This window comes from Cibotium barometz, chromosome 38 (genome assembly GCF_041138505.1).
Source record: "Cibotium barometz isolate CiBa-2024 chromosome 38, ASM4113850v1, whole genome shotgun sequence".
NCBI lineage: Eukaryota > Viridiplantae > Streptophyta > Polypodiopsida > Cyatheales > Cibotiaceae > Cibotium > Cibotium barometz.
The window spans coordinates 20,112,100-20,133,403 of NC_141083.1; the positions used below are offsets into that span (position 1 = coordinate 20,112,100).

The following is a 21,304-nucleotide window of genomic DNA, read 5'->3' on the forward strand; positions in this document are numbered from 1 at the left end:
ATGGTTCACCATAGGAGTGTGTATATAATTGTCTATAGGAGTGTATATATAATTTTCACCACTTGTCTATAGGAATGTGTGTACATAATGTTCACCACTTGTCTATAGGAATGTGTGTACATAATGTTCACCACATGTCTATAGAAGTGTCTATATAATGTTCACCACATGTCTATAGGAGTGTCTATATAATGTTCACCACATAAAGTTTGTACATTTGAAAACATGAAAAATGTTAACTTATCTATATTGAATAACACAAGGAAAACTTTGGTAGAACTTCCAAAATGCAAGATTGTGGAACTCATATGTTTGATTTTGAAGAAAGTCTACATGAGGTGCATTTTGCACTTTCTATGCAATCATGGTTGGGAGGTAGGGTAGGGGAGTAAACATCCCTTTCAATAGGTAGGGATTTCAACTACTCAAAGAAAGCAACACACTCCCACATAATGATTAGTTCTCTTTTTAAGAAGTTTAGTACACATCACCTTTGGTTCTTCAAGTCTCAACTACCTCCAGCCTTCATCAAGTTCCCTCTAAAGAAGCATGAAAGGAGGTGATATGTAAAGCCTCTTTATCTTCTTATGAGGATGATGTGGATAAACCACCCAAGCCTAGCCCCCCACATATGGAGAAGTCTCAACTACCTCTTTATTTTCTTATGATTAACCCAAGCTTAGCCTCTCACATATGGAGAAGTCTCAACTACCTCTTTATCTTCTTATGAGGATGATGAGGATAAACCCAAGCCCCTCACATATGGAGAAGTCTCAACTACCCAAGCCCAGCCCTTCATGTATGGAGAAGTCTCAACTACCTCAACTCTTCATCCATGAGTGGATGAGATGTGCAAACTCTCTTAGGAGGGATTCTCACACATCTAGAGCTATCTCACATTGAAAAATTTCTTGGGTGCCAACAAGAAGAACCTACAACCTCTTCTCAAGTCTAGTGTTTGATTCACAAGGTTTGCCCACATTCTAATTTTTGGAGGTTGTGATAGAAGAGGGTGAAGCAAAATGTATTACACAAGTTCCTCTCTCTCTCTCTCTCTCTCTCTCTCTCTCTCTCTCTCTCACATGTATGCACACGCACACACACACACACACACACATCTCATGCACATGCACACACGTACGCATGCGTAAGTGCATGTTCTTCCAAGTCTACAATTCCAAGCAAGTTGAGAAGTTAGAAGTTAAAACAATGCCCATTGATGAATCACTTGTTGATGTCGGCAAGGTAAATTGAGTTATAAGTTAAAACCCTTACCATTGAACCACTTGTTGATGTTGGCAAGGTAAACTGATTTCAACAAATGTACACGAGTTCTTGTCGGTGTGAAGCCTTGGCAATGTACCCCTTTGCCAAGGAAATTGTCCGCCCTTTACAGTGTGAAAGAGGCAACGAGGGCATACTAGTACATTCGTCACATCATATATTCATCGTGGGATTAAATGCGAGCTTCGTGATGGAACACCACCTGGCACCAATGATGAAGGCATGCTGTACACTTGCACTCTGTTTGATATTTCGATTAGTTCGCTGTTATTAAAAAGAGCCAAAAGACAGTTTGGTACCAGGCTGTAGGCTGCGTAGCAACGTCATTCTGTCAGAAAAGAGACATTTAATAGTGCTTGGAACGAATATTCTTCTCTCTTTTTTAAAAAACCTTGCAAATTGCAATACATTTCACTTACCCTTTCCAGAACAATTCTCTCTCCCTCATGTAATTAATAAAAAGGGTATGCGGGACCCTCATGTAATAAAAATCGAACAATTCTCTCTCCCTATGGGGCCTTGGGGTGAATTAAAAAACAAATAAATTATTATAAAGGTGAATTCCATTCATGACGTCATCCAATTTATAACTTTCGAAAAAAAAGGGGAGCGGGGGAAATCTGCTGCAACTTGTGAACATACTTTCCCAGGATTTTCAATGAGAGGCTCTCTACACTTTTTCTATAACTGCTGATGCAGATAGGCAAGGACACGGACATGTCACATGAATGGCGGGTGTTGTCACCCTTGATTTTAACGGGTCACTGGAATGCACTGCTTTACGGTGCTTCGAAAAAAAAACATATCTTTCAACCAATCAAAATAAGGACAACTCTTAAATCTATCCGGTTTTTGTTTTCGGCGGAGAGGCTAAGTCACTTCAGAGGGGGGCTGATTATGAGGGATGACATTCAGGAGGCTCTCACTGAGGAGTGGTTCACGCCTTTTGAGCCAGCAGCCCCACGGTGGATGGGAGCCTTTACACAGTTGGAGATCCTGATTGCTGTCAGAGCTTGCACTGAGGATGGTAGATGCCTCTACTATGAGATACAGGATGAGGGCAGACTTTAGAGAGTGGAGGCGAAGTCGCCTTTGATTGCAGAGTGCATCTTTCAGAAGATACAGGTAGTGGCCGCCGCTTCTCAGAAGTGGTATATTAATCCAGACCCTGCAAATGTGGAGTGTGATTGGTGCATATGGGCATATGCTGCGCCGCGTCCCTTGGCCCGACTCCAGTGGGACCCTGGCGAGTACAAGTGGCATGATCCTTATGCGTCCCTTGAGGCCACAGAGATCACCTTTTTCCAGTACACTCTTCAGTTGGGGAGGCATATTTTGACTGCAAGGAGGAAGGTCTCTCCAGCTGCATCGGAGCATTGGCGGCTACAAGGACTCTCACAGGAGTTCCTAGAGGATTTTTGGACAAGGCTCTGGGCTAGCAGACAGGCACGCAGGATCTCGGCTTTCCAGTGGGCTGGTTGCCCAGGGGCTCTACAGTTGGCACCTGGCTTGTCTACAGTGGCCTTCCGCCGGCCTACGTCTGATGATGCAGCCACCCATTGGAGACACAGTGACATTGCCTATGGGACTGTCCACAGGCGCAGTAGATTTGGCTGAGGATTCTGCGCATTTTGGCCCCCCTCTCTCCAGAGGGAATGTATACGTGGGGAGCCGTTGCTTGGTCAACTTCATCAGGGCTAGCTTTGGGATACGAGACGGAGCAGGCCAACTAGGCCATCAGATTCATTGAGGGCCAGCCTCGTCTTGTTCCTTCACCAGATTTCTCGATAGCCGGCTGGACACAGGAGAGGGATTTACAATGGGAGCTCCTCAGCAGCCTCACCATATGGTTCACTTGGAGAGCCCGTTGTTTCAAGGCCTTTGAGGGGAGATTGGAGCCACCAGCAGAGACTATTCGGGCTATCTGGCAGGAGTTGGATTCACACCCTGTGAGGCCAGTATGATCGCATCTGGGGCGACTCGGATCGAGCGATCTTGCGACGCCAGGCCTTCCACACGACTTGGCGCAGCGGCCCTTTCTATACTCTACACGCGGGTATCCCGTTGGCACTACAAGCCACCTGTTTGGATTTCCCCCCCTCCTATTGTATGATATAGCCTCTCAGTTATTTGTACTTTTCTGCACCTAGTGAGAGTCTCCCTAGCTGCCTTGATTGGATCTCTGCTCTGCCTTCTTATGAGCAGGAGAGGGTTTGTAGCCCATTGGACCTTTTTCTTTTTATAACTAATGAAAGGATCTTTTCATGGGAAAAAAAAAAGATTAGGTACAAGTCATTTTTGAATGTTATCATTCAAATATACACGTCTACATGAGTTTATATATAATGGTTCACCATAGGAGTGTGTATATAATTGTCTATAGGAGTGTATATATAATTTTCACCACTTGTCTATAGGAATGTGTGTACATAATGTTCACCACATGTCTATAGGAGTGTCTATATAATGTTCACCACATAAAGTTTGTGCATTTGAAAACATGAAAAATGTTAACTTATCTATATTGAATAACACAAGGAAAACTTTGGTAGAACTTCCAAAATGCAAGATTGTGGAACTCGTATGTTTGATTTTGAAGCAAGTCTACATGAGGTGCATTTTGCACTTTCTATGCAATCATGGTTGGGAGAGGTAGGGTAGGAGAGTAAACATCCCTTTCAATAGGTAGGGATTTCAACTACTTAAAGAAAGCAACACACTCCCACATAATGATTAGTTCTCTTTTTAAGAAGTTTAGTACACATCACCTTTGGTTCTTCAAGTCTCAACTACCTCCAGCCTTCATCAAGTTCCCTCTAAAGAAGCATGAAAGGAGGTGATATGTAAAGCCTCTTTATCTTCTTATGAGGATGATGTGGATAAACCACCCAAGCCTAGCCCCCCACATATGGAGAAGTCTCAACTACCTCTTTATTTTCTTATGATTAACCCAAGCTTAGCCTCTCACATGTGGAGAAGTCTCAACTACCTCTTTATCTTCTTCTGAGGATGATGAGGATAAATCCAAGCCCCTCACATATGGAGAAGTCTCAACTACCCAAGCCCAGCCCTTCATGTATGGAGAAGTCTCAACTACCTCAACTCTTCATCCATGGGTGGATGAGATGTGCAAACTCTCTTAGGAGGGATTCTCACACATGTAGAGCTATCTCACATTGAAAAATTTCTTGGGTGCCAAGAAGAACCTACAACCTCTTCTCAAGTCTAGTGTTTGATTCATAAGGTTTGCCCACATTCTAATTTTTGAAGGTTGTGATAGAAGAGGGTGAAGCAAAATGTATTACACAAGTTCCTCTCTCTCTCTCTCATGTATGCACACGCATGCACACACACACACACACATACACATACACACACACACATCTCATGCACATGCACATGCACACACGTACGCATGCGCAAGTGCATGTTCTTCCTGGTCTACAATTCCAAGCAAGTTGAGAAGTTAGAAGTTAAAACCCTTACCATTGCCCATTGATGAATCGCTTGTTGATGTTGGCAAGGTAAATTGAGTTATAAGTTAAAACCCTTACCATTGAACCACTTGTTGATGTTGGCAAGGTAAACTGATTTCAACAAATGTACACGAGTCCTTGTCGGTGTGAAGCCTTGGCAATGTACCCCTTTGCCAAGGAAATTGTCCGCCCTTTATAGTGTGAAATAGGCAAGGAGGGCATACAAGTAAATTCGTCACATCATATATTTATCGTGGGATTAAATGCGAGCTTCGTCCAAGCAATGATGCAGGCATGCTGTACACTTGCACTCTGGACTTTATAGTATCGTGGATCTATTTGATATTTCGATTAGTTCGCTGTTATTAAAAAGCGCCAAAACACAGTTTGGTTCCAGGCTGTGGGCTGTTCTGTCAGAAAAGGTTCTCTTTTTTAAAAAAACCTTGCAAATTGCAATACATTTCACTTACCCTTTCCAGAACAATTCTCTCTCCCTCATGTAATTAATAAAAAGGGTACGCGGGACCCTCATGTAATAAAAATCGAACTCCCTATGGCCCATGGGGCCTTGGGGCGAATTAAAAAATAAATAAATTATTATAAAGGTGAATTCCATTCATTTTTTTAAAGTTAAAACCGTGGAATATATTAGAAAAAAATATGGTTACAAGATCCCATGTGGAAGGTCCAAGATCTTTACCTTTACTGGTGCTGGCTGGCCGAACAGTTCATGATATGATTTAGTACAGTTTCTGATTTTGTTGCAGGGTTTTTACCTTCTTTTGCTGAAGGTTTCGTGAATTCCATTCATGACGTCATCCAATTTATAACTTTCGAAAAAAAAGGGGAGGGGGGGATCTGCTGCAACTTGTGAACATACTTTCTCAGAATTTTCAATGAGAGGCTCTCTACACTTTTTCTATAACTGCTGATACAGATGGACAAGGACACGAACATGTCACATGAATGGCGGGTGTTGGCACCCTTGATTTTAACGGGTCACTGGAATGCACTGCTTTACGGTGCTTCAAAAAAAAACATATATTTTAACCAATCAAAATAAGGACAACTCTTAAATCTATTCGGTTTTTGTTTCTGAAATCTCTACTTTATGCTGGTTTTTATAACTAGAATATTTGAAAATTTATTCTTTTAAATAAAGGCTACCTAAAATCTCAGCCAGTTTTTCTTAATTCTGGTCGGTAAAAATACATTAGAATGTCGGTTTTTTCGAGCGTTACTGCTTTCACTGAAAATTTCACAAATTTGAATGTAATCCTCTAGCCGGTTTAAAATTCAGAATGGCTAGTTAGGAGTTAAAAGGAATTAAGCTTGCTTAAAAAGCAATGCTATTTGGGGGGGGGGGGGGGGGGATCTGCTACAACTTGTGAACATACTTTCTCATAATTTTCAATGAGAGGCTCTCTACACTTTTTCTATGACTGCTGATGCAGATGGGCAAGGACACGGACATGTCACATGAATGGCGGGTGTTGTCACCCTTGATTTTAACCGGTCACACTGGAATGCACTGCTTTACGGTGCTTCGAAAAAAAAAACATATCTTTCAACCAATCAAAATAAGGACAACTCTTAAATCTGAAATCTCTACTTTATGCTGGTTTTTTATAACTAAAATATTTGAAAATTTATTCTTTTAAATAAAGGCTACCTAAAATCTCAGCCAATTTTTCTTAATTCTACTCGGTAAAAATACATTAGAATGTCGGTTTTTTCGTGCGTTATTGCTTTCGCTGAAAATTTCACAAATTTGAATGTAATCCTCTAGCTGGTTGAAAATTCAGAATGGCTTGTTAGGAGTTAAAAGGAATTAAGCTTCCTTTTAACTTAAAAATAACATTGCTCATTGCTATTTTTTTCAAAATTTGTATGTGTATGCTTCTTACAAACAAGTTTTTGTAACACTCATGCTTGGCCTATGGTTGACAGGCGATTTAAAAAAACAAAAATTCTCTATATATTATAAAGTCAACTTTCTGTAGCAAAAAAAACATCGGTCTATAAAAATCCCCAGGACACCGAGCGGATTGAATATATTCAGATTCCAGAAACTTACATGTCTAAGAAATTATATGGCATAGGAGTTTAAAGTGGAAAAACTTAAAAAGACTGGAAAAGGCGAGGGTCGGGCCCCACAATAAAAAGTAAAAAGTAAAAAGTCTAGAAAAAGGGGAGAGCAGGCTTGATTTTTGACGATCGACGTGTTTGGCCAATTTTGTAAATATATTTATGAGTTATCAAGAATTACATGAAAAACTTGCCCTTTCACGTGACGGACAAGGGTGAAGGTGCCCGTCCGGCCCCCCGGAGCCGTGCGCTCTGTTTAAGGTGTGAACAAACGAAACCATTCTCCATACGTATTGGAGCTTAATATTGTTTGCCGTCGAAAGTCGGACGTACGTGCAAACCAGAACTCCGTCAGTAGGGTCACGGGAAAAAATCCGTTACGGACTTTAAAAAGTAAAACATTATTTGTAAGTGATGACTGACGGCGGAAAGAGGGATGCGTGGCTGTCTATACATTTAATGCTTTGACTCATTAACAGTCCATATTTCGTAATATGTATTATTATTATGGACGTACGTCGAAGTTCGACCTTATCTTCTGTCGCCCGTTATAAAGAACATCATCTCCCTTTTGTTTTTACGCCACCGTCGCTCAAGCTCTCCTTCTTCTCCGTCGGAACTCTCACAGTCCACCCTCGGCGGCCGCTCCGTCCTCATTAAAGACACAGCTGCGAGCTTCTTCCAGCAAGCAGGCGCCCCATTGTTTTCAGTACTGTTGCCGGACGGCGTTTTCTGTTTCTGTCATGGGTTTACGTTCACGCTGGTGTCCGGCCCTTTTATCACTTCTGCTAAGTATCAGCCTTCTGTGTTACAATGTTGAATCATTTGGTCCGGTGAAGGCGGACGTGGAAAGGTCCGACGGACTGTGTGCTTGTCTCGTGTCGCCTGTCGGAGGCTACAGTTGCCGCGAGTACATGGTGAGCTTCATAGCTAGCTAAAATTCAGTGAATGATTCTGCAATTCACTTCAAATTTGATCACCTCCATAATACAAAATGTCGCAGCTTACAAGCTTTTTATTTGATTAATCCAACTATTATGAAGGTGGAAACGGATGATCAATTTATGATTGGAGTTCAAAGGGTGTCCAAAAAAGGGTACGCGGGCGAGATGAAAGGCCCGGTTCTCCTCCTTCACGGCATCCTATTGGTATGCTCAACATGCAGCAGGAGCTACTGAATTCCCTTAATTATCCTTTCATAATCATCATTATGTTTCTGTGATTGTTATGCTTCTGACGGATCATTAAACAGCGATTTCTTTTCTTCACAAGGGTGGGGATGTATGGGTGTTAAATCCCCCCGAGCAATCCTTAGCGTTTTTGTTGGCTGACGAAGGCTATGATGTGTGGATTGGCAACACAAGAACTACCAGATTCAGCTACGGCCATGTCCTCTACACCAAGAAAGACAAGGTTAACTTAGGATTTACTCTTCATAAACATGATTAAGGTTGAAGGTGTGCCAAATTCTTACATGTACATGGGAAATTCCATGTGGTTTGCACACCTTCCGATGACACACACACACACACACACACACACACACACATAGGTGTTGGCTTTAATTGTTTTAGAGCTGAAGTGTTTGTGTGTTCTCTTGCCTGCAGGCTTTTTGGGAGTGGAGCGTTGATGAGCTAGCGCAATATGATCTTCCCGCAATGCTGGGCCTGGTTAAAGGCCAAACCAACAAGAAGGTCCATTACATTGGATACTCACAGGTGATTAACTGTGTGTTGAATCCTCCAGCCAATCTGTTTGAACGTCGCTTCCATAGATTAAAAAACTATTCTGTTTGAACGTCGCTTCCATAGATTAAAAAACTATTCTGTTTGAACGTCGCTTCCATAGATTAAAAAACAGTTTAAAAGCTTTTTGCTAATATCAGGAAATTAAGCTTCTGATTATTGAAACGTTAACTTCAGGAATCCTAAGGTGAAAGCTTACTATTCTAAATTTAAGGTTAAGTACACTCAAGGTAAAAGCTTATAATGCTGGCTGTTAATTAAAATAATATATATATTATTCAAGTTAATTTAGCTACCCAAACTTAGGGGTATGACTTCTAATTATGAAAAGAAGGATCGGTTGAAAAGTACTTTAAGGCAGCCACCAGTTACAATAAAGTGGGTGGGGATAAACAAGAGTTTTTTTTAATTACCTTTTTTAAATTTAGTTGCAAGTTGAAGACTCTTGCACAAGAAGGGGAGACACCATAGCCCAAATTTTAAAGCTCAGGTTTTCTCATCTCATGTTTTGAGATTAGAGTTCAAATTCTATTATAAATTCTATCATGGGGGCAATAGCCCAATCCGCTTGACACTGCAATTAACTTAACCTTCATAGTAAGGAGGGATCATTCAATCCCCACGTTAATCAAGAATTATATTCAATTAGCAAACTCTAAAAGAAGGAATATCAGAAAAGGAGGTCGATTAAGAGCGTGGCATTCTATTATTGCTGAAGGTTTGGATTAATGCGTAGAAATTAAGCTGATTTTTGGGGGCATGCATTAATCAGGGCTCGCAGCAAGCATTTATTGCATTCTCTCAAGGCAAGCTTCTCGACATGGTTAATAAGGTGGTATTCCTAGCGCCAGTGGCTTTTGTGAACGATGTTACTGCACCAGTGGCTAAGCTGGCTGCCACATTTTACATCGATAGAGTAAATCATCTCTCTCTTTATCCTAATTACTCCTTACTAAGCTAAGCTTGAATTAAACCAGGCTTATTTTTGTAGATCTAGATTGAATTAAACTAAGCTTCAATCATATTTCTCTTGGGTAAGCTTGAATTAAACTAATCTTACTCTTGTATATCTAGATTGAATTAAACTAATCTTAAATTATATTTCTCTTGATTTTTAATTCAACTAAATTCTTCTAATTTTGATCCCTGCAGCTGTATGAGGCTCTGCATATCTACGAGTTTAGCACTCAATAGTAGGTCATTTTCTCTCCAACATATTATTCAGTCATCCAGCTTCACAATCATGCCTTCTTAATGATTGTTTTTAGGTTCCTATTATCCATTGATTTTTGTGTGCTTGTTCCCTAATTTTTTGATTTATTGTGGTTTTTTTTTTTTTGTAGTCGGAAAAAGGAGGTAGTGGACATTCTTTGTAATGCTGCATCAGCAGGGTGTTTCAAGACGTGGGTTGCTCTATTCACAGGTGAAATCAGGAAGTTTGGTTTTATTGATTAATTAATATAGATGTAAAATCTTAGCCATCTAATTGTTTGGAATTTGGGAATCTAGTAAGCGTTGCATTCGGTATGCAAATATTCTTTATGTTTTTTTTGGAACAGTAATATATTAATATATTATTGATGAAGTTGTAGATATTATGTATTCATATATTATTATTCTTTATAATTTTAATTTCGTCCTTAACTAAGGTTTCTATGTAAAATTTTCTGTTTCTTTAACGAAAGCTTTAAATTATTCAAGTAAACATCAGATTTTACAATTTTAGTAGACTTATTGCAAACAGCTTTTGACTTTTTTTTAAAGATGTATGAACCTTAAGAAGGGCCATGATATGATGCATAAGGTCCTCATCTCTCGTAGCCGTTGCCATTAATTCCCTCTTTTTAAAAACCAACTGAGCCTTGTTAACATCCACAGTGTCCTCATCCACATCATCCATTTTATCCACTAGTGTCTTATTCAGCTCTTCAATCTCGGTCAAGAGGAGCTCTTGGTGTCTTTTAAGGCACTCCTCTTGTGTAGCATCAAGGAGTTTTTCCAATCCTAGGCTACAATGTATCAAATGGAAAGCATAAGCAATGTCTGAAAAAAATACGTTATTCAGTTAAACCATGGTTTTGTTTGCAATGTGTAATGCAGGTAATAATTGCTGCTTGAACGTGTCACGTAGGACTATTATTGACACGTATGAGACGCAGCCTACTGCAACCAAGAATTTACAACACCTTGCTCAGCGTAAGTGTTAATATTAGTTCATGCATTTCTATATATATCTATATCCATATAGATTAATTTATATATTTATATACATATACATATATAAATACGTGCGCACATGCAGACACATATTTACATATCAACACATATATATGTGTTCATGTGCGCTAGCACATGTACACATACACATATAAACACACACATATATATATACAGTCTTGTACACACACATCTGTAAATATTCTATGATTATTTACATTTTTGTAGTTCTATAAGTAATAATGATATATATATATTACTAAGACTTGCTCTTCTTGATTAGTGTTAAAAGATACATATTTTTTAGTTAAAGGTACTTGCTCACATGATTTTTTTTCTTTGTTTTATCTTTCAGAGTGTAGGCAAAAAACCTTTGCCAAATTCGACTATGGGTTTTGGGGTAATTTGATTAGGTATGGTCAGCCCCACCCTACGGCTTATGATTTGTCGAAGGTACCAACGAGTAACACTCTTTTCATGCACGGTGGAGCTGATGCACTTTCAGACCCCAAGGATGTGGCTCTCCTTTTTTCCTCACTACCAAATGGTGGTAGTTACCCTATCAAGTACATACCAGAGTATGCCCACATTGACTTCATCTTAGGCACGAACGCTAAGGACCTTGTTTACACCCAAGTCATGGGTTTCCTTGCATCTTAATTCAAGACCCCTTCTTTTTCTCTAATTATTTATTGAATTGACATTGATAAATATCTCCGATATAGGCCTTGCTGTCACGAATCTCCACAAAATCAAAATTAATTAAGAAAGTATATTCTCCTTTTCAATGCAATTATATCGATATATATAATCTAGATGTTAGTGACCTTGTTGATATTGTAGTATACTACCACATACTTATACGAGAATGTAGTTGAAAACTATTAGCATATGAGGTAGTTTTTCAATACTTATTATTTCATTGAGGAGAGAAATGTGACGCTTTGATGGATGTGGAGTAATACATTATCTAAAGATATCTCTTCACCTATAAACAACTATGTGAAATGTACCTTGTTTGGCTTTAATAAAAGTGTCAAGACCAAATGAGTATACAATTAGTGCATGAAGATGAATTTATGTTTCCCTCTAGAATAAATAGTTGATATTGCTACTTTATTTACTACTTGTGAAGGTGTGGAGGAGGGAACCTAGTAGTAGAGGTTCGTGCTCGATAGTGTGTATGTGGATTGAAAATCCGACCTCTTGTGTGTCCAATTAAATGCCCACCTTCATAGTCCTTAAGAGGGACTCTCTCTCTTAAGAACACACAAGGGCTTTGCCAATGCTTGGAAGGTGGGTGCCTCATTTTCCAAATAATGTAGGATGAAAATCCGCAGTGATCTAAATTCCACAATAAATGGGTTGAAAGATTCTTGAAAAGGAGTGTTGTAGTAACTTTTAGAAAATACACTAAGCGTAACCCCAATTATTTTGCAGAATTGAGGCACTTAAGAATGGTAAACACTATGAATTCTTCTCACCATGGTTCGCAAAGACAGAAAATTTTAAAGAAGCATTTTCTTCATGATTTCATCTAATTAAAACTTAGAAAAAAATTAGAGGCAACATTTTTCTCCCCTCTTTTTTTAAAGAGTGAAGTAGGCCTTCTTGACTCTCTAAGTAAGGAATTCTTCGTCTCTAAGAAACCTCTTCTTTAAAAAAAAAAAATAAGTGAATAAAGTAAAAGTAAAAGTAAAATGTGAAAAAACGAACACTATTTTTTTGCCAAACTAATCAATTTGAACTAGGGCTCGAAAAAAACAACGTTCTATTATTTTTTTAATGACCAAAATTAAGAGAAACTTAGAAATGATTTTTTATATGTTTTTTTATAAAACGAAACCTGTTGAGCTGCCTTATTTTGGTTGGTTGAAAAATATGTTTCTTTTTTTCACTTGCGCGTGCGCACATGTTTCCACGTCTGTAATTCGTGACCTCTTCTCGGGCGTTGCATGAATTGCTTTTTAAAGATGGCGATGGTTAGGCTGGTATGTCCTAAAGTCGGGCAAAGTGCAATGCACATTAATGCCACCTTGTGTTTGGTAAGTACACCCGTGACCCCGTCGCCAATGACATCGAGGCCTAAATTTGACGGGTGTTTTACCTGTCAAAAAAAGGTTTTTAAAAAAATACTATGTCAAAAAACATGCAATGCCTTAAAATTAACTTTTCACTCTTAAATACTGTAATTTCAAATGCTTTTCAAATGACATGTCATTTATTAAAATGCATCTTTCATATATATATATATATATATATATATATATATATAATGCAGTGTGTTATATAATACACAATGCACACATGACACATCTAACCTAGTAAATTAGTTAATAGTAACTAGAGTGACCACTAATAATTCTAAGTTGTAAGTTGTAATCAGTATTAATTTTTAACCACCTTAGGGATGTGTGTAAGATAATGAGATTTGTGGGAAATTGGAAATTGGAATTGATTAATTAGTCAATACTAATAAGTATTCACGTTTTATTGCATGATTGCTATTAGCTAATAGCGAAGCTAATTTATTATTTGCTAATTCATTATTTGCATGGCAGTTTTATTGCATGATTATTAATAGCTATTAGCTAATAGCTACTTTATTACTTGCTAATTCATCATTTGCATGGCACGTTTTATTGCATGATTGCTAATTTGCTATTAGCTATTAGCTAATTCATTATTTGCTAAATTGCTAATTCATCATTTGCATGGCAGCCTGCAGGCTAGCGCTTGCCACTTGGCACTGGTCAGCCTAGTGGACACTGGACACGTGTAGGGGAATCGGGATTCAGCAACAGTGCATGCAGCAAGTCTGGCAGCTGCTCTAGCCTCTATTTTCATTCTCTTGCTGCTTGAGCCTAGGAGGATGGGCCCTGCATCGGCTTTGCAGGCTGGTCACTGCAAGTTGCAAGTTTGCAACCTTGGAACTTGGAAGGTAAGTGGCCACTGGCGTTGGTTTACCGTTTCTCTACTGCATTGCTAAGAGCCAGGGGCCCCAAGCCAGGGCATTCACGAATCACGATTTTGCAAGTTAATACATGCAGGCTTGCATCTCATCACTGCTCTACCCTATGTTTTTTCATTCTCTTGTAGAGTCTTGCTGCTTGCAGCCTAGGAGGCTGGGCATTTTACATAAATCATCTCGATTCTCGACCTTTTACATAAAGGGGGGACCTCGTCGCCTCGTTCATCTCTATTGGCTTGCATCACTCTCCAACGGGCCAACCCTCACGCAAGTGGCCAATGTTGCATCTCTCTTTAGCGGACCAGCTGAGTCGCCACTGGTCCACCCCACATACGCGGCTACGCCAGCACACGCAAGTAGTGGGATCGTGCATCGAAGGTCCTCCAATCCAACAGGTTCTCTCTTTATTTACAAAATAAATGAATCAAGGAACTTCCTTGTGGTTACCATGCTGCATGCACATTAATTTGTTTACCAAAGCTGTTTTTTGGTCCTGACTCCTGTGTTGCAACTTCGTCCTCCAGAGCCTTGCGCATGCTGAAAGAGAGCTTTGTACTAGACTTTGGCAAAGTAAGAATTAGGAAATTAGGAATATGCAGGAATCAAGATGTTCAAGTGCAACTCTCTTTTCTATAAGAGCACTATTGCTGCCTGGTTGTATGTCGCCCAGGCCCCAGACCCTGCACATCTACTGTACCAAAGAAAGAGCTCAATGAGGGTATTTTTTAAATTTAAAATTTGATTTGAGAGCGACCTTTGATCACTGTGATGTCGAGATAGACAGATAGCTAGTCTCTTTTGAGTCTTTTCCATGCCTCAGTATCTCATGGATTTGTTGTTCTACTCTTGATGTTAATACGACTCTCTCTGGTCTTCTCATAAAGGTGTCTTCACCCTGTGCATACAAGGACTCGGGAGCCAGGAGAACCGCCTCAGCAACTCTCTGGTCTGGACTCTACTCGTCTTTACTTGATGTAGGCATGCTAGAAATTGTTGCTTGCTTCTGTTTGTTGCTGGAGATTGTTGGGACAAAAAATAAGAATGTCAGAGCTTGGGTTAGTAACTTAGTATGTGTAGTATGTTCTAGTTTGAGTTTGCTCATAGTCAGAGCTTGGGTTACATGGCTTCTTTTTCTTATTTTATTCTTATATTTTACGTCATGGCTGGACGTCCCAATCTAGTGCCTCATAGAGGCCGCGACAAAAAGAAAAAATCACTGCCTTCAATAGATTCTTTTTGTCAAGACGGACTAGTGCCAATGTAGGACATGAGAATAGTGCTGGGAGCTCGAAAACTTGTAATGAGATTTCCCAAGAGTCTTCTTCCAGTAAACCCAAAAGGAAGTGGAGGACTCAATGGACTCTACTACATCCTTGGGCATATTTATGCAAGTCTACATGTAATGAGGACCACATAAAATGGTGTGAAGAAGATGGAAGAGTGAATGCTTTCACAATGGGTGGATCCCAAAGCATTCAGCTTTCAGCCTTGAATGAGCATGCAAAATCTGCAGATCATAGGAGAGTTGCAACATGCAAAGCTAAAGGCTTTTGGTGGCAAAGGACCAATAGATGGGGGTATTGACAAAATGGTGCATTCTGAACAGTTTAGAATAATCACTTGTATGAAGCTGGTACACTTTTGTGCATGCAATAATATTGCATTAGAGAAATATCCCACTCAATGTAAGTTACAAAGGGAGCTTGGCACTCCTAATATGCCATCATCTAATGAGTATGGTGCATATACCAATCCCGTATCTGGAGGAGAGTTCTTGATAGCTTTAAGAGATTGTACTAGACAAGACTTGTATGCTGAAGTTTGTGGAATTCCATTTTTTCAATCCTTATTGATGAAAGTACAGATAGAACTATGGAGAAACATTTGATTATCTACATTTTGTTGGGAATGGCAAAGGAGAGCCCAATTGTAAATTTGTGAGATTGCTACCAGTTGATAATGGATCTGGGGAGGCAATCTACAATGCTGTCCATGCCATGCTCTTAGAGAGCAATTTGGATTTGAAGAAACTAGTTGCATTTGTAACGTATGGTGCCTCAACAAATGACAGGTCATAAGACAAGTGCAGTGGCACGGTTTCAAGCATTCGCTTCACGAATTATGGGCGTGCATTGTATTGCCCACCGTGAGGCACTTGCAGAAAAGGATGGTTTTGCATCGAATCCTCATGTGTTTGCTTTTGTTGATAAGGTTGCGAACAAGGTATATGCATGGCTAGGAAAATCAAACAAATCGACATGTCGAACTTCGAAACTTGATGTGTGAGTATCATATTGCAGACTTGAAAGTTTTACAAATCCATTGAATTTCGATGAGGTCAAGTAATGGAAAGATTGGTTCCCTTAATGCCTACTATTTTAGAGCAATGGAGAGAATGCATGAGAAAAAATGGTACAATTATGCTACAATCTTTCAAGTCCAGTTTATGATGTATTTGTGGGCTGATGTTTTGGTTGAATTGAATAAATTAAATGCAGAATTTTAGAGGGAGAACATGGATGTTACTATGATTGGAGTCTACTTGGATTTGACATTTGAGAACCTCACTAAAAGGTATATATCTTATGAAGGTCAATTTAGTGTTGGTTAAAAACAGCTTACAAAGTTTTTGAACATGTCAAAAGATGGGAATATGTTATATGTTGATTCTAATGGGTTTACTCATAAGCATGTGCTACACTTGTAAATAAACACAAAAAAGCACACACGCACGCACGCACGCACACACACACACACACACACCCCCCTATATCAAACATGTGCACACGCATGAAGGTTGCTTGCAAATTTTGCAACCCTAAACAATCACTAACTTGTAAGTAAACACAAAAAAGAAAATACACAACACCTATATGAAGCCTGTGCCAAACACCCTGCCGCCGCTGTGACAACATACACCCCTCACACAGTCTTGCCGGTCCCATCTTGACCAATAGTCTCGTTGTGAATCCATGTGACACCGTGCACACACTTAATAATACTCGCACTACATTTAAGGCCACCCATAGCCACTCCTCCCCTAGCTTGTGCCTGCGAGTCCTCTTCTCGTCTCATCCAAAGCTCACTTGCGTGCTGCCCATGTGGAGCACTCAAGGCCACCAGGTGGCACATTCAAAAAGTAAGATAGGTCTAGAAGAAAGCCATGGTTAGATATAAATAAGACCCCATCAATAAGATCTAGTTCAAAGTACATCTACTTTTAAATCAATCTGGCTAGCCCCCAGTGAGAGGGCTGATGTTACCAATCCACACACACACACACACACACACACACACACACACACATATATACACATATACATATACACACATATATTAATAAATAAACATATTCAGTATAGAGTGTGTGTGTGTGTGTGTGCGTGCGTGCGTGTGTGTGCGTATGAATGTATGTATATATACATGTAAATATATATTAAAATAAATAAATTAATACATATAAATATAATTTAAGTAAATATATGTTTATATAAAAAGTATTTGATTACTATAAAATAAATAAACATATTTAATATAATAAATGTATAGTAAATATAAACTTATATATTTATTATGTAGACAAATATAAATTATATAAAAAGAGGAAATAACATATGTTTATTAGGTCTCGCGGTCTAAGAGTGGGTCAGATCCTCACACGTGTTATTGTGTGTACATGTGCACACACAGATACGTGTGTGTGTGCATGTGCATGTACAAATGTGTGTGCACATGTGCATCTATGTGCACATGTGTGCATGCATGTGTGCTTATCAATGTGTGTGCACATGTATTTGTGGGTCAAACCCACACATGTCTGTGTGCACATGCACACGCATGTGTGTGAGAGTATGTGCATGTACACGTGCTAATGTAGACAAATATAAAATATATAAAAAGAGAAAATTTAATATGATATTATATGTTTATTATGTCCCGTGGTCTAAGAGTGGGTCAGACCCCTGCATCTGTTAATGTGTGTGCACATGTGCACACATATGTGTGTGATAGTGAGTGCATGTACACTTGCAAATGTGTCTACACATGTGCATCTATGTATACACGTGTGCCTATCGATGTGTGTGCACATGTATTTGTGTATATTAGTGGGTCATACCTGCACGTGTCTATGTGTGTGCACGTGCATACACATGTGTGAGAGTGTGTGCACATGTGCTTCTATGTATGCATGTGTACCTATCAATGTGTGTGCACATGTATTTCTGTATGTCAGTGTGTATATGCGTGTATATATATGTAAGTTCATATGCATGTATGTGTATGTGCAAGGTTGAGTAAGTGTGTGCGTGCGAGTGTGTGTGCATGTTTTTTGTGTGTATGTGTGTGTGGTGTGTTGTGTGCATGCACATGCATGTGTTTATGTTGACATACATATAGATCTATTTATATATGCATATATACATACCTATAAATATATGTGTGTGTGTGTGTGTGTATGTGTGCTCTTTTCACACATGTGCACATAATATAATATATTATGTGTATGCACACATGTCTGAGTGTGTCTATGTGTGCTAGGGGGAACAAATGAGCAAATGAGAAACTCTTATGTGTGTGTGTGTATAATATAATTTACTTGTGTGTGTGTGTGTGTGTGTGAGAGAGAGAGAGAGAGAGAGAGAGAGAGAGAGAAAGAGAGTGCTTATATATATATATATATATATATATATATATGAGAAACTCGTTCAATGAGAAAATGACTTGATGGTGACAACTAATTGTGAGCCCCAATGCATCTAGGCTTGTGGAAAAGAACCGTTCCTTTTTAAAAGTTCAAAAATATGAAGCTATCCTATATATATATATATATATGTATGTATGTATGTATATATATATGACTCATTCAATGAGCAAGTGAGTCATTAAAAAAATTCTCCTTTCTCCTTTATGTGAAGGGTTGTTCTCCTTCTCTTAAGTGGGACTCTCGTTTGCTTGCCACATGGCAGGTTATAAATAAGTGATATATAGACTAGTGGACAACTCGTGCTTCGCACGTCTTTTGAGACTCCAAATCCAAATTTTACCCAAACCTGAGCCTCCAAATTCTTGCCACATGGCAGTTTTGTGGTTTTGTGAAACTCTTCCTTAAGATAATATAGAGAAGACTATGGGCTTATTATCACACATGGTCAAACTTGTAACTAGCTTATACTTATAGAGAGTTTTGGGCAGGAAGGCTCCAATTAATATACAGCTGTCTAGTTAGTTCTTGTAGGTGTTGGCCGTTGCGCCAACATCTGTGAACACATTCGACATTTAGCGATGGCGCATGCTGGCAAAGAGGTTCTCGATACTCTCCCTATGGGAAGAGTGCAAGTGTCGTCTCAAGTTTAGCTCTAGTGCAGCCCGGTGGTGGGACACCTAGCTGGCCATCATGTAGTAGCAAATCTGATTCGACTCAATCCTCCTGCATGCAATAGTGATATCAAAAAAGCACTTGTCCCAATGACCTCTCCTCTTAACCAAGGAGCCGATAACCCTTTACATCTTCCCCTTTTGTATGGTGATACTTTGTCTTTCACTATAGTAGATGCCACTGTCCTGTGGAGCTTACAAGATGCAGTTGCATAACAGATCTCCAAACCACCAAGGCTAACCTTTCTCATGACCCCCATCAACCCCAAAGAAAGTCTTCACACCACTCATGTCGCCCTCCCCATGGACTGCGTATGCCTTGAGTTCAAATGTGCAACAAGGAAGTGTGGGGTACGTGTACCTCTACTTCACAGGACGCATCTCTTCAGAGGAAGAATTCAAGAGGTGGTTCGTTTACAACATTTCAAGGTAAAGCTTCTCTTGCTTGCTTTCATTGTGCTGGCAAAGGCTTCTTTGAGGTGCTGGTCGAGTCAATGGTGCAGAGAGACCGCATATGCTCGGTGGTTCTCTGCTACAATGGCAGCCTGGTGCATATCATCCCGTGGTATCTTGCCTTCAAACCAGAGTGTGTCCTATAGAATGAGTTCCCAATGTGGGTCAACTTCCTTGACTTACATATTACTTGTGGGGCTGAGGTCCCCACAGTGGCTAGAGTCTTGGGCAATGTGCTTTACACACCTCCAATGGAACACAATCAAGGGTGAGGCCATGATGCTGTTGTATCCTGTGGGATAGAAGAAATGATATCCCAGATGTCCTGTCACTCTTGACCTCGAAAGGGCAATTTAACATCTTTGTCCGCTTTGGCACCTTCCCAAATTCTTGCTACAAATGCAAGCAAGCTGGCCATTTCACAAAGAACTACCCTCAGCCTAGTCAAGGAACCAACTCTAATGCAAGTGAAGATACCAACAAGAGTGTAGACTCATCCCCGACTCCTCAGATGCCTCCCTCGCCCTCGTGGCCCAAACACCAGGCGCAGAGTCTTCACAAAAAAGAGAGAGGGATCTGCCCAAAGACCAAGGGTTTGGAGTGGCAGGTAAGAACATTCCATCACGCCCTCCATTACAACCTAAAGATACTAATGTCCCCCTGCAAGGGCAAAGCAAAGGATCCCTCAAGAAGGAAGCCCATGCAAAGGGGCAAGTCCTCATTTTGGGTAACAAATATGATGCTTTGGTGGCTCTCGAGCCCATTGAGTTGGATATGTCGCAAGATATTTAATATGTCTATGCACACAAAGGTGAATATCCTCATCTGGAACATACCCAGGGGTATGTGTTCAACCAAGAAGAAATGAGAGGCTTTTAATCTCTTTGATGCATGGAAAGTTGATTTTTTGTGTTAAGTTGTTCTATGCTCTATGTATGCTCTTTAATGACTCCACGGAGAGGGCAACCCTATGGAAGCGATTAGGAACAGTGCTTGAGGGGAAAGATGCAATCATTATTGGTGAATTCAACATGGTTGAGACAGTAGCTGATCGCTCTCATCCCCGCGGGTGGACACATGTTGGGTTGAGAGGGAAGCATGGTAGACATGTGAATAGCAATGTAACTGGGTGGATGCAAAGTAAGTCTGTAGGGAAACTAATGCATGTAGCTACATATGGATGAATAAACAAGTTGGGAAAGATTGGCAAGCAACCCAATTGGACAGGTGCTATGCTCCCAACGGAGACTGGTGGGGGGCTCAGCCCTGGGACCATCGCACTCTCCCAGATCTCGTGGCTAATCAGATCACTCTCCTGGCCTAATGACTGCATCAAGCAAGGCAGCCCCCTGCCCTACAAGCTTAATGATGACTGCTTGACACAGTGGCACTCTTTACCACACATTTATCTACCACCATCAGTGGCTCGGCCCAATCCATAAAGGTTGGATACCCCGACACATTGGAATTTTTTTGTCAAGGATAACCACTGCATTGGACTGTTCCTCCCGCTCAGTTCTAAGCAAGGCTTTCACAGAGGAGGAGCTCAAATTTGCGGCTAGCAAGATGGGTAAGGAAAAGGCTCCAAGCCCAGATGGACTACCTATAGAGTTTTATTAGCACTTTTGGCCTATGTTGTGCTCAAACTTATGCGCCATGATCAATGATACATGTAGCCAACGGAGAACTATCTC

General features: G+C 40.0%; 1 protein-coding gene across 1 annotated transcript; it reads left to right on the forward strand.

Moving 5' to 3' along the window:
* The first annotated feature begins 7,415 nt into the window (after window positions 1-7,415).
* On the forward strand, window positions 7,416-11,598 carry LOC147616439 (triacylglycerol lipase 1-like). Its single transcript, XM_086777518.1, has 9 exons — window positions 7,416-7,765; window positions 7,892-7,996; window positions 8,121-8,261; window positions 8,456-8,566; window positions 9,366-9,509; window positions 9,746-9,786; window positions 9,937-10,016; window positions 10,694-10,789; window positions 11,166-11,598. Exons 1-9 carry the CDS (start codon window positions 7,592-7,594, stop codon window positions 11,468-11,470), a joined length of 1,197 nt encoding a protein of 398 aa, XP_086633644.1. The 5' UTR covers window positions 7,416-7,591; the 3' UTR covers window positions 11,471-11,598.
* Window positions 11,599-21,304: the final 9,706 nt, after the last annotated feature.